At 33.9% G+C, this 19,183-nt stretch overlaps 1 protein-coding gene and 1 non-coding gene across 2 annotated transcripts; both read left to right on the top strand.

The window, feature by feature from the left end:
* Window positions 1-1,548: 1,548 nt before the first annotated feature.
* LOC132316383 (uncharacterized) lies at window positions 1,549-4,414 on the top strand. Its single transcript, XM_059814866.1, has 3 exons — window positions 1,549-1,852; window positions 2,040-2,265; window positions 3,825-4,414. The coding sequence occupies exons 1-3, from the start codon at window positions 1,586-1,588 to the stop codon at window positions 4,250-4,252; spliced, it is 921 nt and encodes a 306-aa protein (XP_059670849.1). The 5' UTR covers window positions 1,549-1,585; the 3' UTR covers window positions 4,253-4,414.
* Window positions 4,415-10,158: 5,744 nt separating this feature from the next.
* On the top strand, window positions 10,159-10,257 carry LOC132284454 (small nucleolar RNA Z103). Its single transcript, XR_009472280.1, has one exon. It is a non-coding gene; the product is annotated as a small nucleolar RNA Z103 (small nucleolar RNA).
* Window positions 10,258-19,183: the final 8,926 nt, after the last annotated feature.

The following is a 19,183-nucleotide window of genomic DNA, read 5'->3' as shown; positions in this document are numbered from 1 at the left end:
CTACCACGCTATTCTTTTTATTTATTTATTTATTTATTTATTTATTCTGGTAACTGTATCAACCATACTATTTTATTTATTTTATTTTTGTTGGAAGTGTATGTACCTGCCGACAATTGCGTAAACTAAAAAATAAAGGAAAGAAACCTATAAAAGAAAAGCAATTCATACCTCTAAAGTGCCTACGTTGTGGAATTTGTCTAGGTAGAAAGCTAATATGAAAATATGTCGAGTGCGTCAAACTGCTTTTGATTCCATAGTGGTGAATTAGGTATAACGATTTTTTTTTTTTTTTTTAATTTTTAAAATGAGATATTATATGAAACAAAGTAAAGTACATTGCTTTTTCCTAACTCAAATTTGTACAACAAATGTGCATGGTTTATTTTTGAAACTCTTTGAAATTAGGAGAATTGTTTGATTTGATTTTCTCAAAGCAAATTTTGGAATATAAAATTATAAATATTTAAACTATATTTGATTGTATGGAATTAGAGTGCTAAAATTAAAATTAAACTATTTTTTTTTTCAATTTTAATTATAAAACACCAATTTTATGCCAGCAAATACAACCTTAAAACCTTAAAAAAAAAAAAAAAAAAGACAAAAACAAAAATGAAAGACAATTTATAAGATTAATCTTTTTAATTTCTTAATAATAACTTTATTTATAAAACTTTTGAAAAATATTTTCAAAATTTAATCAAGTACCTATTTATTCACGGTGAAATTGGGTACTAGTGTAAAGCCATTTCTCAAGTTGAGCAAGAAATTTCAGACTTTAATGTGACCTTCATTAAAATGTGTTTCACGCTATAAATTAGACCAACCACAAAACGCCAAATCATCCGATTATCAATACGGCGTAAGTCTATATGGTGGTGCGCACCGCGAGGTGACATCATCATAATTGTGGACCTTAATGACCAAAATGCCCCCCTTTCCATTAACTTCTCCGGTTTGTTGATGGGCAATTTCGTCCAACTGTCTCAAAAACGAAACCACGGGCTACCCGCCGCGTATATGAGAGATATTTGAAATTTCAATCTGCCAAACATTTATCCATTTGTGGGGAAACCACACAAAAATGTGTTCGGTAAGCGAGCAAGTTGTTTGAAAAAAAAAAAACACAAGCAAACAAGTTGGTCCCACAAGTTGGTCCCACCTCATCGGATAAACCTGAACATCTACGTCCCCGATTTCGCCACATTTTTCATCTTCGCTGTCATCATTGATTGTGGTCCCCACCCACCCACTAGATCAGGATAGGATAAGCTGGATAACAACAAATATAATATTATATTAGAATATTCGTGTATATCCAAATAATTCAAGGGGTACCAAATAATTGACTTTCACTGACGTGGATCATTGCTGTCAGGTATACCTCATGGACTGTTATGATGTTGATCATCCAATACATACATGTGGACTATCATGTGAGTGACCGCTTGTTCGTCCACGCAAGTCAAGTGGGTCCAAAGTGGGTCCCAAACTATTGGTATATAGAAACTGGTTTTCAAGTTTAGTGGGCATGCAAATATTTTAAGAGATCGAACACCTGAGCTCAATTATTGTGAAGCCCATGGCCGGAGCAACTGCTAGAGTTCCGAGGAGCCACCGGATTCTTCCCTTCGATAATTGTGAAATTGACTTTTCCGGTTGGCCGGCAATGAGTTTGTCCGATACCATCTTCGGGTTTCTTGACGCAGAAGGCGAAGGCTCGCCGGAAAGTGTTGTTAGCATTGAGGAGTTTGATGAAAATGACGGTGGGGATGGAGAGAAAGGAAGCTGTGAAAGTATTAATGAAGGTAACAAAACTTTCTGGGAGACCCAACACCAACTTTTACATGTAAGTTCCGTATTCTCCTTTCCCTGCCACTTACAAATATTATAATCATAATATTATCAACATCTATATATGCATCTTGTATTTGGCAAGATATAAAAAACAAGAATTTAATGAATCGTCACGTTCTTGTTGGCTTGAACTATATAACATAGACTTATTACTTCTTTTGTTATATCCAAATTTGCAGGCCACCGTAAGGAGGTCTAGCTCTTTGGAAGCAAGGATACGAGATGCCACCAAGGAAGCATTAAAAGAAGTTCAAATTACAGGGAATGCATGTGTTTGTCGGAGACCCGTGGCAGGCGGTTGCCGGGACTGCCTGATGAGAGAAGTCTGTGGCCGTCTTCAAAATGCCGGTTACAATGGTGCCATTTGCAAGTCTAAATGGAAGAGCTCTCCAGATATCCCATCAGGTATATATTCTAATATCTAATTTAATTAACCACCACCTTAATCATTTTATTAGAACTATCACTAATATGAGCAATGGATAACTATGAGGGAATATAATAGATTAATCTAGTTTATATCAGGATTAATTTTAATTTTAAATAAATAATATATACACACACACACACAAGTGAAGTAATTATATTTGAGTTATTATCATTTGTCACCAGTGCACCACACAACACATATAAGTATCCATTAGGAACGGATTCTCTCTGAGAAAAATTCTATTCAAATATATTAATCCTACAACCACTAAGAGCATCTCCAATTGTTATGTATATAAATATTTTTTTGTAAATTGGATATGTCATGATGAATTTACACAAAAAATTTGAATTATTTAATTTTAACTCCAACAATTGTTTTATACCTTTTGTGTGAAAATATATCTCCCAATGACAATCAACCATGTGTCATGCCAGGATCCCACATAACTTTTACAGACCTCTACTTAATATATAGTTGATTTTTTTAATGGAACGAGAAAGAGGGATGAGAAAAGAAATATGTTAATCTGGTAGTGTAAAAATGTTATGTAAAATATACAACGTTTTTACACATTAGTGATATAGCAATCTATCTTAATAGACTGCTAGATATAGAAAAAATTTACACATCATAGGTGGCAATGTATATTTTACACAAAAGGGTATTTTAACAAATCGCAGGAGATGCTCTAAGGCGCCACATCAACAACTTCTTTTACTCACTTAATATACTAAAAGTTACTACACTTTCTTAAAATATCTAACTATGTTAAATTACAAGTTTACCCACATAAAAAAAACTTTTTCTCTCTTTCTCTCCTGTATATAACACACACACACATATATAGATACACATGGCTATATATATATATATAAACGGTCAGAGTCTTGGTGATGGTGTCTTTGCTGTCCATGCGCTCGAAGAAGGTGGCCATGAGTCTTGTGATCAGGCTTCCATGTCTACAACAGGACCATTTCCAAGGTTGAAGAAACCCTAGATCGAGCCCACCGCGAAAGTATCATCCTTGTCCATGGCAATGAAAACCCTACATAGAGTGAGAGAGACGAGAGTTGAATCATGTATAATTTGTAGATATCTAGCCATGTGTATAAATATATATATATATATATATATATATATATATATATATTATTGGAGAACTATAATTGAATTTCCTAAATCGCATAAAAATACAAGTTGAAGGATCATAATCAATTTTTATTGGAATTGACAAAAATAAAAAATAAACTTGTAATTTAATATAGTTAGATATTTTAAAAAAGTGTAGTAACTTTTAATATATTTAGCGAGTCAAAGAAATTGTTGATGTGGCGTTAGTAGTCATATGATTAATACCCGTAGATACTTGGAGAGAATTTTTCTTGGAGAAGATCCGTATCCATTCTTTTCACACTCTCTTAGTATTTATAGTTCCGTGTACACAAATATAGGAGTATTCACGTATATAAATGTCAACATCCTCTAGCTCCCGATAAATACAATGTTTAATTTGTTTGTTTACTTGTGGCAGGTGAACACAGCTTTTTAGATGTGGTGGACAAGTCGAATCCTAAGAAAGGAGAAGTGAGGGTGATAATTGAATTGAACTTTCGCGCGGAGTTTGAGATGGCGAGAGCAAGTGAAGAGTACAAGAAGCTGATCAGTAATCTTCCTGAAGTGTTTGTTGGGAAAGTGGAAAGATTACATTCATTATTAAAGATATTGTGCTCAGCTGCTAAGAAGTGCATGAAAGAGAAGAAAATACATATGGGTCCATGGAGGAAGCATAGGTACATGCAAGCAAAATGGCTGAGCACATGCAAGAGGACCACCTCCATCGCGCCGCCCTTGCCAACCGGATACCCTAACCGGCCACCAAGACCGAGGGCGTCGATGCTAACGCTAGATTTGCTAGAGAACTTGCCCAATTTACATCGGACAGTGGTTGAGGTTGTGTGATACTGTTGCATACAATTTTGTTTGTTCTCCTTTAAGGATCACTTTTTCTTTTTTTTTGGTTTTTTCTCCTTCCTTTCCTTTAGATGTGCAGTTGTGAGTTGTGTGAGTCTACATGACTACGTAAAAAAGAATAATATAGAGTACGGGATTTTGGTGCTGCTAGTCACTTTTTAAATTAAACATAATATATATATATATATATATATATATAAAATATTTCTGTATGTGCGCTTTTGAAGCCTAGGTACAATCCATGGATTCGGCTTATATATATATATTATATATAATATTTCTGTATGTGCGCTTTTGAAGCCTAGGTACAATCCATCGATTCGGCTTTTGTAACCAGGGAAACCCCACTTGCTCTAGCACTATGCGCTAATTAAACTCGAATTTGAGATCACCTCAAAGCCGTAACTTGAGACCCTATCATTTTAAAAAATTAACTAATTAAACTCGAACTTTAAACCTCAAAGCATACTATGTTATTTAAACAATACTAATAAGTACGTATTACTCTTCCTTCAAACAAAATTTCAATCTCGGAATCAAATTGTTGAATATGTCTTGATTTATATAGTCTGTTTTTTTTTTTTTTAATATATAAATGTTTCTATATAATTGTGGAGTAAAATCTCTTCCACCAATTATGTGATCCGTCAATTTTTTTCCAATTATAAATATTTCTAGATAACAATGAAGCAAAATCCTACATCAATTATGATGCCTATTGTACACCTTTCATATATTATTATGCTTACCATGACTGACTATTGTACACCTTTCATATATCCTTATATTTACCATGCATGATGTAGTTTGCCTATCAGTTGGACCACCCAAACTTGATTTCGTTAATTATTTCTCATAACTGCAGAGTTACTTGAAATCCATAATATTGGTGCATATTAATACATGTGCAGGAATAGAATGGAATGTCCATTCTAATTATTCATTTGTTTGGTATGCGGGAATGAAATGGAATGACTATTCCATTGGAATGAAAATATATTCCATTACTAAACCTATGGAATGGTCATTCCATTCCATAGTAAGATTAAATTTTTTTGTAATATTTCCAATAAACCCTTCATTATATTTCAATAAGGCAACCCTCTCTTCTAAATATACCCAATACTGCCATTGACAAAAAGTTACAGGACTTCAACCAAAATTACAGGACTTTCAACCAAATTGCAAGTATTAATCTATTTATCTTATGAGTATATCACTCTTTTCTTCTCTTCTTCTTCTTCTTCTTTTTTATTTTTTTTGTATCTTTATGTTGAAACGTTTGTATGATTTCTCCATCATTCTCTCTTTGAAAGTTTATATATGGAGCAATGATAATATAAAATAAAAATTAACAATAGTCTGGAGTCAAAAATAATATTTTATTTAATTCAAGGGTTTTCTTTATTTTTTCTATGACAGTATCGGGCATCTTATAACATTCCAAAATATTAATTAGATTGATTTTATTAAAAAATAATGTAAGCCAGTGAAAAGGGTATTTTTGACAAAAATATAGACTTAATGATAGTTAACCAAACAATAAAATGGTAATAACCATTCCATTCCATAACGAAACACGGAAAGAAAATACTCATTCCATCCCATTCTCATTCTATTCCAAGTTGCGTTTCATTCCATTCCTACACACCAAACGTAACCCTAGAATATCGTAGAAAGATATAATAAAAATTAATTAGTAACGTACTCACTTTTAATCCTTACCTTAGAATCTAATCCTACGGTAATTAATTAATAAGTGTTTCTTTTTTATATTTAAGGCAATTACTTTTTTTTTTTTTAATTACCATTATATATTATTAATAGGAAATGACAAAACTAGACATGTTTTTAATAGAAACAAATTAAAACCAAATTGATTAGGATTTCCTTTCCATCCGAATTCTTAAAGCATACCAATTAAAAATAAAAAAATTTAATTATTTCCAATTCCTTGGACGATAGAAGGTTAAAAGGCAACCGCATCTAAAATAAAAATAAAAATAATTAAATTTTCAATCCCATTAACTTTGAATTGCCACGGTGCATTTCACCTCCATCACTACAACCTCCACCGCCACCGCCACCACCTACCCCGCCACTGCCGCTGGTGGTGGAGGTGGCGGCAGTGGCGGGGTAGGTGGTGGCGCGGTAGAGGTGGTGGCAATGCCAGGGTAGGTGGTGGAGGTAGTCCATTCCTTTTCTCTTTCATATGTTATATATTGGGTTACATGATTTGATAATTTTGCTTGTCTTTGAATTCATTTTTATGCACACATATACAAATAAACATATTTTGAGAGTACAACATTCCTTTGTAATTGGATTATGCAGTAAGTATTTGTTTTACAGACATAAATTAATTGCAAAGTTGAGAAGGGGACTATTGTGCTTTAATTTTTCAACTGGGATGCTTTGAGAATTCCCTGGCTGAACAGATATGAACAAAGGGAATTTGAAATAATTAATTTTTTATTTTTAATTGGTATGCTTTGAGAATTCGGATGGGAAGGAATTCGTATACAAGAAAATCATAACCAATTTGGTTTTAATTTGTTTCCATTACAAACATGTCTAGTTTTGTCATTTCCTATTAATAATATATAATGGTAATAAAAAAAAGATGCAATTGCCTTAAATATAAAAAAGAAACACACATTAATTAATTACCGTAAGATTAGATTCTAAGGTCAGGATTAAAAGTGAGTACTCTATGCTCTCCAAGGAGCAATTGAACGTCACTGTTGAGCAATTGAACGTCACTGTGCTTTATATATATATATATATATATATTTGGTTGGCAAAATATGCAAGATCATTTATGAAGAAAATCATGATGCTCAATGGCTATTTTTTTTTTTTTTTTTTTGGTAAATTACACTCAGATCCTCTGAGGTTGAGTCATTTTTTTTTATTTATATGAAGATTTTGGTTTTAACTTTTACTTACACCCCAATTTGCTTTTTGGACTCTGACACATGTGAATTGACTCTTTTACCCTTAATTTTTTAATACAATTTAATACAAAAAAATTTATAATTCTAAAAGACAAAACTACCCCTCTCTGCATCTAATACACACAACACCCAACACCCCTCTCTGCAACAAACACACTCCACGTTTATTGAAGTCTAACCTTCTGCCACGATCGAATCAGCGATAGTCCATTTGATTAATCTACCAACCTTCTTTTAGCATCTCTCACCTCGAGTTTACTCTGTTGCATCTATCAATTATCTCTCGTGAGTCGTGATCTTCTTTTGGATTTTGTCATATGATCATGCCAAACTGTTTTTGACGAGGTTTTTGTGATCGTGAGCCTTAATAGTGATTATGTGCTCATAGCAATTGTGGCAATTTGGAAGTTATCTGAAAATATATTTAATTTTTTGTTTACCTGATTTTGAGGAAAGTTGTCACTAAACTCAATTTTCTAACCGTATTTTCTGGTAATTGAGCCCATCTTAAACCAGTGCTTGAGTTGATATTCAAGTTGTTACTTCATCCTTGAATGTCTCCTTTTACCATTCCATTATTATATTTTTTTTTCTTTTTCTTTTTATTTGGTGGATAGCTTTTCATTGAAGTCCCCTTTTTAGCTCATTGAATGTCTCCTTTTACCATTTTTTTATTCTATTTTTTTTTTTTTGCTGGATAGCTTTTCCTTGAAGTCCCCTCTTAGCTGTGTATATCAGTATATTTGATTTAGATCATTAGAATGTTTTAACAATATGCATGAATCATGATGCATACTTTTTTTATTACGGTGTGATTCAGTAGTCATTCTAAGATTTGTATTTTCCTTTAAACTATTGTGTTAGTTTTTTGTATTATATGATTGCAATTAGTCTTCTTTTATTTTTCTTCTTCTTCTTCTCCTTTTTTTTTTTTTAATTTATCCTTTGATTTAATTGATTCTTTTTCAATTTCTATCTGCTGAAAGTCATCAATTATTGCGTTTATTTGTTTGAAATATATATATATATATATATATATATATATATATATATATATATATATATATAGCAAAGGCAAGGGTGCTGCTTGTAAGGTCACTTGAGGGTATTTTTGTCATGAAAAAATGAAATACACTTTTTTTAAGTTAATAGATGGTCAAAAGAGTAGAATAGTCATTTTATACCTAATCAATACAAATTGACATTTGGGGTATAAGTGAAATATGAAATCACTCTTTCAAATATGAATGAAAATTAAAACCAAAATCTTCATCTAGGTGAAAAATGACCTAACCTCAGAAGGCTTGAGTGTAATTTATCCCTTTGTTTTTTTTTTTAATATATTTAGTCGCCATGGGCCTGCTTCGGCTTTTGGGCCTGTTATGCTCTTGGACCTGTTTGTGCCTTTTTAAATATCCATCCTTCTTATGTTCGCAATCTGCTTCTATAGACATACCACCTATTTATGGTTTTTTCTGTTTTTAGTAATATTGCTTCATCACTGATTGCAATTAAAAATAGATAACACGCAAATTTGATTAATTTTATGATCACGTCAGCCTCTAATCATAATATAAATGAATTGTTCTACTTTCATACTTCAAATTATTATGCTAAAAATAATATATATAACATATTGGCATTACATATTTATACAACAGTCCATAAAACTTACAGCTACAATTCAAATTTTGCAAGAGAGCAGGGGCGAAATTTATCGTTTATTTTTTTTAACCGAAATTCAATTGGCATGGTGAAATTTAAAGGCAGCAACTTATCAGATCCTTATAGTTGTTCCAAAATTCAATTAGAGCCTTATAGGGTTAATTACAATGACAACCCCCTGAGGTTTGACATATTGACAACCATATACAACTTAGCCCTTTTTTAGACAAAGAGACCCCCTATGAGAATTTTGATCCAAACAAGCCCTTAAAACGATGAAAAAGATGAGATTACCCTTCAATATTTAATTCTTTTCTATGGTAAAATATTAGAACTCATGAAAAGTCAAATTTGTCTTTATATATATATACACTATTACATCCTCACCATCATATATAAATAAATAAATATATATAACCTAGTCCAACAGAAAATCATCAGCGGGGAAGAACAGCGGCGGGCACCATCGCCACCCACCTACGGTCCGGCACCGTCGCCTCTAATCTACGGTCCGGCACCACCGTAACTTCCACCCTTTTTCCACCGCAACGTCCACCACCTCTCTCCACTTCCACAATCTCATCGCCTCCTTCCTCCACCTCTACCACCGCCCCCACCCACATCAGCCCATAATCTTAATTCGCCGTCGCCACTTCTCCCCAACCACATCCATCGTCACCGCCTCTCCCCAACCACATCTGCCAAAGGCAAAGAATAACCATGGATCCAGAATGTAAAGAAAACGTTCACTATATGAAATTCCTAATTTCTCTCGAGGTGGAAGATTGGTTTGGGGCAAATGAAGTTCGCATTCGGCAGTGAAAGGTTAGGATTCTTAACATGTAGATCGGAAGCTCAGATCAGCGAGGGGATCTGGATTTGCCATAGCTCGGTGTCAAGCAAAAGAAGCAAAACATAGTCCAATCCATTTGCAAATCTGAAAATCTCACCAAACCCCGCAGTTTCTTTCCTTGAGAAACCTCCATTTTTCTTCTCTCTCAAATCACTCTACTTGTTCTTCTGTACTGTTAATAATCGGCAATGGAAATAAACGCTGCTAGACCACCATCGTCGGAGCAATCCTCCCTTGCCTTCAAAGTCAACTTCATAGTCAAGGCGTTGCCGAAGGAGTCAGTTATCGACAAGCCCAAGAAGATGGGTTTGCAAAGTTGGAGAAATTCATACATATATATATATATATATATATATAACTTCAATTATTCTTCATGTTGTTTGGTTGTCTGAGAATCAAATTATATGATATAATAGAGATAGGAAGTGATGATTATTTCCCCAGTTGATCGAAGCTGAAATTACTGAGCCCTTTTTGTAGTTCTCTTATTGAGAATCCAAACCAGGATGCTGATCCATCTCTCTATATATTATAAATTACTTTCCCAAAAAAAAAAAATAAGTTAGAGAGAGAGAAAAATGGAATAATACAATCTTGATATTGATTGAAGGGCAAAAACGTCACTTCATAAAAATAGAGAATACAATCTTGATATTGATCGAAGGGCAAATTGGTAATTGAATATGTCAAAGGACAATAATGTCAATTCACTATGTGTAAGGACAATTCGGGTGTCTTTGCTAACTTTAACAAACCTTAGGGGGTGTCATCGTTCAAAAATGACTCAACTTGTATATAACTGTCATTATAGTAAACCTCAGGGGGTGTCATTGTAATTAACCCGCTTTACAATAAACTCTATCTTTTTTTATTATTATCAAGACAAAAATAAATAATTTATTCAACAAAAATAACATGCATAAAAAAAAAAAGAAGAAAAAAGAAGAAGAAGGTTACAGGGCTTAAAAGGGGTTCTTGATAAGCTAAAACAAGTCAAAAATGATAACAATCAAATTACTATATTATCCTTTTAAATAAAAGGGAAATGAGTGGAATAATAATAATTATTTTTTAATTGTTGAGGGTAAGTTTGAAATTTTGAAAATATTACTTAAACACTATAATTTCTCTCTCTATTTTATCATTTTTGGAGAGATTGAAAATGAGGGATAAGAAAGGATAGTTATCCATCCTTATCTCTCCCTATCATTTATTTTCTCATATTTTAAACCATTCAAACATACTTGAACCCTTTTCTTAATCCTATTCCTCCAAATCATTCCATCTAAACGAACTCAGGAGAAAGATAGGGGGTTAAAAAGCATGAAAATATGATTGGAAAGGGGAGTGGGAGACCGAAAAAATCTTTTCTCACAAAGCTAGGTAAGCGGTGGTAACTGAAAAAAAATAATTATTCATCGGACAATGCGTATTGTCCTCTGGTCTCCCGTTAATGCTGATCAATAAAAAATGAATATGCTTTTTTAATTATTAAATTAAAAATGATAAAATAAATACTTTTTTTTTTTTTAAACTAGAAGCAACAAGAGAAACAAGCAACCAACAAAACAAAACAACAGGCCTCAACCAGGAGGAGAAAGAAAGTCCTTCTCAACCACCTGCAAGAGTCAAAGAGGCCACACCTCCCAACAGAAATCAAAAGACATAGAATTAAGGGCATGTTTACCCAAAGCATGGGCAACGCCATTACAAGACCTAGAAGTCCATGCAAGAGAAAACCCAGAATATGCACTAAGCAGATGAGAAACATCCTCAAGAACCACTGCAACAAGGGGAGGCTGAGGGGACCGTCTCATGACGTTCTGACAGTCTCCTTCCACCACCACATTAACATAACCCCAACACCGGAACAGCCTAATACCTTCACGGAAAACAAGTGCTACAGCAAGCTCTGAGTTAGAAACATGGCATAAGAAGCAACTTTGATGGGCCAACCCCTGCAATCTCTAAGAATAAGACCGCCTCCACAGATCTGCGATCGAGAGTCAAAAGAAGCATCCACATTAAGTTTAAACTCTCCTTCTAGTGGAGGCGTCCACCGAGAGGGAGGAGAGGAAACTGGAGCCGCCCTTGGATAAAACAGAGATTTAAATCTAGAAACCGCACTGAACTCTGAAAAATCGGCAGTAACTTGAAGAATAACCTCAATCACATCTCTTTGGATGTCTTGAAAGACATAATCATTTCTAGCCTTCCACAAGTTCCAGTAAATAAAAGCACCCAAATTGCATAAGTCATCTTTCAGGGGGCTACTAGACCATAAACCAACAAGAAAGGACCATAATTGACTCTAAAAATGAAGGAACTCATCTGAAATAATCACTTTCAGAGGGGAAGTTTTCCAAACCACCTTTGTAAAGGGGCAAAAGAAAAGCACATGCCCAACCGTTTCCATCTCGAAGCCACACCTTTTACATTAGGGATCTACCCGACACCCTCTAAAAACCAAATTAACACCAACAGGAAGCCTCTCATGGCAACATTGCCAAATAAATAAAATAACTTTTCTTGGAACTTTCAAGCGCCAAATAGAAGTCCAAAGACCATTCCTCTCTTGAATGACACTAGAAGCAGGGCGGTGGCAATCGGTAGACTGCAATTCTTTTCGAGCCAATTTATAGGCTGATTTAACTGTGAAAATCCCATTCGGAGAAGGTCTCCATGAGAGACGATCCCTTCCACCAGAAAACTTTAAGGGAATTTGAAAGATTAGCCTTGAATCTCTAAAATTAAAAAGCTGATTGATCAAGGGTTTATTCCATGACTTAGAATCTGGATCAATAAGCGCTTCAACTTTTTGGACCAGGGAACAGCGCGATGATGACACAGGAGTTGGGCGACTTCCATCTGGGAGCCAATTGTCATTCCAAATATTAACGGAAGAACCATCACCGACAACCCAAAGGACCCCTTTTTTAAGAAGATTTTTTGAAGCTGAAATACTTTTCCATCCCCAAGACGCATTTGCTGGACAGTGAGACTCAAGAAAGGAAGAATCCGAAAAATATTTAGACTTAAAAATCGAATAAAATAACGATTGCTCATTGGAGGAGTCCCCTTGAATAATCTTCCACCCAAATTTAGCAAGAAAAGCCAAATTGAAATCCAAAATGTCTCGAAAACCGAGACCACCCTTACAATTGGGCTCACATAGGCGCTCCCAATTAACCCAATGAATGGAAGAGAGACGTTATTGAAGTCGGTCCTGGTGGCCATCCCGACATATTCCCTCCAATGTTTTAAAATGACTGATTCCTTTGCTTAAGAAATTGTTAGCAAACTTCGTCTTTTTTGGTGGAAAGACCGATAAAATAAATACTCACTTATACACAATAACATGTACCATTTTTATTTTGATAATAAAAAAAGACATAGCTCATTTTTTATTCATCCACATCAGCCGGTGTGAATGTATATCCTCAGTAGTGATATCTAATATTCAATTATAAAAACCGGGTTAGAACTTGGGTCCCAAGATACGGAATGTGTCCTGATGGGTGACATGGTCCAATGAGATGCGGACACTTGTCCCAAAAATTAATAATTATTAAATATGAAAAAAATGGGTTAATGGGAAAAGATGAAAACAGAGCTCAGATAAAGAGAGAGCATATATCTTTATGTATCTCTTGGAGATTTTGATTCTACGCTTTCATCTATAGGCCTCTCGAATCCTGTTTCATAGACTCGTACTGATGATTTTGGCACGCTCTCGCAAGTGCCTTTCCAATCGGAGGGAACTGTAGACAGGCTGTCGTCGGAGAATCTTGGCCGTTCCGGTTGTTTCCGGTTTCCAGGACTAATGTGGATCTGATAGACGCGGTTTGGGAGGACGGATACTCGGAGAGGAAGCAAGGGAAGCGGCGGAAAAGTGGTGTTTGTTTATATTTTTAATATGATATTACTTTAGAACACGTGTCTACATATCATTGGGTCATAGGGCGGGACCCAATTATTATCCTAAAGGGGTATTTGGAACAAGAATATAGGCTCAATGTCGGAATTTGGATTGGGCTAATCACTCGGACTTAAACCCTAGTGTCCACAGACTTGTTGACACTCCACAACGGGGTTTTTGGTATAAAGTTCATAAAATGCAATAAATAATTCCTTCCAACTGCGGATTCTGGAGCAATTACTTGGACCCTGGGATTCCATATCCAAGGTAATGGTTATGTGGTTTCCTTGTCCAAAATCTGTTGTTTGATCTTTGATTTTCAATCAAGAGGATTTCAAATCATATGGAGAATGTAGTATAATTTTGTATTTTTAAAATCCACACAACGTCCAAAGGTCAGAGCTGACCGCTCTCTCCCTCTCCATCTGTTCCTCAAAGTAGTATCCGTACCAATTGGAAAACTAGGGTTTTTAATACTTGGTTTTTGGTTTTCCTTGTTTCAATGCAATGTTTTGTTTTTAAATATTTGGCAATATAGTGAAATTGTTTCATTGGCACTACAAAATAAATGTCTCTTTAATGATTCACAGTTGAGGGACTTTCTTCAACTTTCTTTTTTGAACAGAGGGAGTATTAAATACTTCGCTATATTACCCCGGGCAGTCCTGGCCCTTGTATGTGATGGGGCTCTTCACCGCCAGTGGCGTAGCTAGAAATTTCCTTCAATGGGGGCAATTTTTAACAGCAATAATATATATATATATATATATATATATATATATATATAATAATAATAATAATAATAATAATAATATATGTAAAAATTAAACAGTACTAAATATTTCAGAATATTTTTCATATTCTAAAAGCGCGCAGTCGAGTTTTTAAAATGTTCATGGCATAATAATAGTACATTTAGATGATACAAAAATATATATCAGATTACCTCTCTTCTCATTGTAGTATTTGTTTGGATTTTGTGAATTTTGAAATATTGAAGACTCGTCGAAAGAGAAATGTTGAAGATTGAAAATGTGATGGAAATTAACAACGCATTTGTTTGTGGTAAAATCAAAAGTGTGAAAGAATATCTTGTATTTTTGGGAAAAGTGAGAAAAAATATAATATTTTGAGAAAATGGAAAAAAATATCATATATTTTGAAAAGATTATATTCCTTTTATTTATTTTTTTATTTTATAATACCGTGAATAGTCATTTGGTTATATATATATATATATGTGTGTGTGTGTGTGTGTGTGTGTGTGCAATGTCAATTTTTAGTGGGGATAATTATATAAATATAAAAATCTTTCCATATAAAATTAAAAAAAAAAATTAAAAAAATTAAAAATTCAGTGAGGGCAGCTGCCCCCACTTGTCCCCATGTCACCGCCCTTGTATGTAATGGGGCTCTTCGCCACATCCAACTATTTTTATTGGCCGGGTTTCATACCCCATTGTGACATGACTCACACAAATATTATAGTTTCAGAAAATTAAGGTTGTATTCATTTAACTCTTTTTAGTTAGTTCTTTTTTAATTCTTTCATAACTAAATTACATTACTTTAGACTAGTTTTTTTTCTGCAATTATCTTTCTTTTAGAGTAGTGTCATTTTCTTCTTGTCTTTTACCTATGACAAAAGTGTTGGGATTTATATGCCCTGGCATAACAAATTCCTGTTTGGATTAATTGACATATGTTCCTGACGTTTCTGAAATATTTATGTTTTATACAATTGGTGAATTCAATGTATTATATTTCGATTCACTATGAAATTGATAGTGTCCATGTAATTACAAGAAATATTTATGTATATGTATGTGATGGCAATCAATGCATGATATATAAATAGTAATTATAAATTGTTCATAGTCGGTAATTATGGATGGACTCATAATTAATTAAGACTTGAACTGGATCCGCGTTAGGTTGAGATATATTGCGAGAACCGTCGTATGCAATTACTCCCTATCACCGTCATGGCATTTGACTCTTAAGCATGAGAAAAGTATAGACTCTTTTATTAATTAATAATTACTTTGATTTGTTCGGCGGATTCTTCGGGATCCTTAGACCGACACTTCGGGTAGTTATGTAATTAATAGTTAGAGGGTTATATTTTTAATATTTGCATCATTGCTACTTGTATTTATTTTGTATTGATTATGGTTGATCATAAAGTAAATTCGAAGGCCTTCGTATGATTTTAGACAAAATGATTTATTATATATTTATTTATTAAATTATTATTTTTGTCGAACAAATGGTTTATTGTGATCGAGCCAGAAATAATCAAAGGTACCAAAATAAATATATTAATTAAGTAGTCGGATTGATGGCATTATTTATCCGATAACTAATTATGCATAGAGGGGTCAAAGTGCAACATTGACTTAGAGGTTATTTATTATTTAATTGGAGTTCAATTAATTTCTTTTAGTGGAGTAGAAATTAATTTATGAATTAATTTAATTGGGTCCATGGACCGGGCCAATCATTAATTCATTGTAGCCAATAAAATAATAGGCCCAATGGATTCTCACTCATAGCCCAACTTGATATTGGAATCATATTAGATTTGAGACATGTGAATTAGAGATTGAGAAGGATTATTTGTTTCCTTTTCTTTACCTTTATGTTGCCTATAAATATACATGGTCTATGTATATTTTAGGGGTGATTTTGATGAGAAGAAAAAAAAGGAATAAATTTTCTCTCTCTAGAAAATTAGGGTTTATGTTCTCATCTAATAGAGCCTCCCACAAGCCTAGTTTTCCAAGGTCATTCATGGAGGCATATGAGTGATTCCTAAAGGCAAAACAATTACCAAGAAGATGGAGATCCAAGGAGAATGCATCTTGCTAAGGGATCTACAATAAGTGAGAACATTCACTTTAGAGGAGAGATCTAAGGTTTACTCAAACCTTGATGTAAGTATTCAATCTTTTAATTGAATGATACATCATGTTTTATTTTTGCATGAAACTTGTCTCTATGTAATGAATCAAGATCTATGAATTTAAATCCCTCGAAAAGTTTTTAAAACTAGCACGTTTCCCAACAGTGGTATCAGAGCCATGGTTTGATTCATTACTAGAGATCATGATTTTATGAAAATCATCATTCATGGATCCAAAATTATATTCATATATATTTTTATTGATGTATGTTGATGTATAATTTAATATGTTGATATATATTGATACATGATGATGTATGAATAATTGTGAATGAATGATGATGTATGATTGGGCCATGAATGAAGCTTATAGGAATATTGAATGTAATTTTATCTTTGGATGAATGTAATTAAGGCTTTGATTTAGCCGTTTGAAAGTTCAATGATGTAATTTATTTTTCCCATTGTATATCAAGTTGTAAATATTTTTAAAGCCATGTAATATTCATCAAAGGATGCTATGAAGCTTCAAGAAGGTCCAAAAGGGTTAAATTATGCTTCAGTAATTTTCTGGAATTTTTTTGAATTTTTTGGAATTTTTCTGGAATTTTTTGAGGCTTAATTTAATTTTCTGGGAATTTTTCTGATTTTTCTGGAATTTTTCGGCGTTTTTCCGGTGGCCGGAGCATCGCCGGCGGCGAGAAGAGGCGTCGGAGGAGGCTGGGATCAGATGTGGTGCATGTGGGGTGAGCCTGGCGCGTGAGGAACACGCGCCAGGAGGTGACATGCACTTGCCAGCCAAGAGTGTAGGACCTCCACGCGCGTGCAGGCGCGTCCCACACGCGTGCCAGCGCGTGGGGGCGCGTCCCAAGCGCCCCAGGCGCGTGCCAGCGCGTGGGGTCGCGTCCCAAGCGCCCCAGGCGTGTGCCAGCGCGTGGGGGCGCGTGCCTTCACCTGCAACATGCCCCAGGCGCGTGTGAGCGCGTGTGGGGCCCTCCGGGCGCGCTCCAAGCGGTGTTTTGCTTCTCCTGGTGCGTACTAGCCTTATGTGGGTGTTTGCAAGCCGATGGATGATCTTCCCGCGATACTTAGAGTAGTTAAATGTTAAAAGCTGATTCCATTGGCCGTTTTATTTGTTTTATCTGTTATTTATTTATTTATGCGATGTATGAAATGCATGGAATATATAATTGTTAATTAATTATTATTCATGCATTGGATCCATGATATTTATTTAAATGGCTTGATTTACATTAATTAAATTATGAAAATTAATTGGATTAGATTACTAATTAATTTGAGGGCACTTATTGGGAAACGAAAAATTATTTTTGTAAATTATTTTTTTAAAGTGTGCTTCAAATTAAATATTAGTGAATCGTTTAAAGTCCAAATATTTTCTAAATTTAATTGGATTAAAATCAAGACGTTTTGCATGCATTATATCATGTAAATGAATAAAATGAAAACCCTAATTATGAATGATTAAAAATTGAGTGGGAGCGGGGATTTTTATACATTGCTCCATGGCCTTTGTTGTTAACACCATTGTAATTAGATCTTCAAAACTAAGGCCCTACGCATGATTTGAAGAGTCTTAATATTACAAGAATGGTTGTCTCGTGAAAATACAAATATTAAATGTTCATTGTAATTAGATCTTTAAAAATAAGGCCCTACGCATGATTTAAAGAGTCTAGATTATAATGACAACATATTTAATGTTTAATTTTTCGTTAGAGTTTTAATAACGTTATACACTCAATCTAAAATCAATAGTGTTAGCTTCCCAACGAAGTGGTCTATACTAGGTGATTTTAGAAAGGCTAAATTAAATCGGGAATCATTTCATATGATAGATAAGGCATTGTCTTAAGAGATATGGAAATGATGGGATTTGCCCGCCAATAGTAATAATGAACTTCGCCAACCGAATAAGTTATTGGCGTATTGGTTATTCGATTTTTCATGCAGTGGTTAAGGGACCCACATATTATTATTTTAATGGAAGTGCTCGCTTAATAGCAAATGAATCTCAATAATAGTAATAATGAACTCCTCCAACATGATAAGTTATTGACATATTGATTAGGTGATTTATTATGCTACAGAGTTGAGGGACCCGCATTAATTAAAAGGGATTGTTCACCAATAATGATAATGATCTCTTGTTCGATTGAGATTTATTGTATTATGTGGTTAACAAGCTCATTTTAATTTTAAATATGCATGACATTATTAATAGTTCACCTTGCATATTGTATGAATGCATTTATATTCAGATTAATTATGTCTAATCCAGTTTATCTGTTTGCTTACATATTCTATGATATTGGACCTTATTTATAATGACTGGAAAATGAACTTAGATATTTTATTCACAACGTAAGGGTACAAAATGTGTTTATTACTCCTATACCTATCTCTTTTACTTTGAGATACCAAATTTGACATTAATGCTTTTAATAAATTAGATAAGGCAAATGATATGACTTGGTGCAATATTCTCGAGTTTAGCTCGAATATACTCCAAAGCTAACATTTGTATTATTTTATTTTCTTCAAGCATCATACTAAATGTCAATGAGATATTTTGGTAAGATTAGATAGAGCATATGCC

Source organism: Cornus florida, unplaced genomic scaffold (assembly GCF_030987335.1).
Source record: "Cornus florida cultivar Cherokee Brave unplaced genomic scaffold, ASM3098733v1 CherokeeBrave_3.0.0_Hap2_Chr01, whole genome shotgun sequence".
Lineage (NCBI taxonomy): Eukaryota > Viridiplantae > Streptophyta > Magnoliopsida > Cornales > Cornaceae > Cornus > Cornus florida.
The sequence above is the reverse complement of the archived record's forward strand: the minus strand, read 5'-3'. Positions and strand labels throughout refer to the sequence as shown.

Coding starts and splice junctions, on each gene's coding strand:
- LOC132316383 (XM_059814866.1), top strand. CDS start 1,586: ATGGCCGGAGCAACTGCTAGAGTTCCGAGGAGCCACCGGATTCTTCCC. Junction 1,853..2,039: donor CCCAACACCAACTTTTACAT/GTAAGTTCCGTA, acceptor CCAAATTTGCAG/GCCACCGTAAGGAGGTCTAG. Junction 2,266..3,824: donor CTCTCCAGATATCCCATCAG/GTATATATTCTA, acceptor TACTTGTGGCAG/GTGAACACAGCTTTTTAGAT.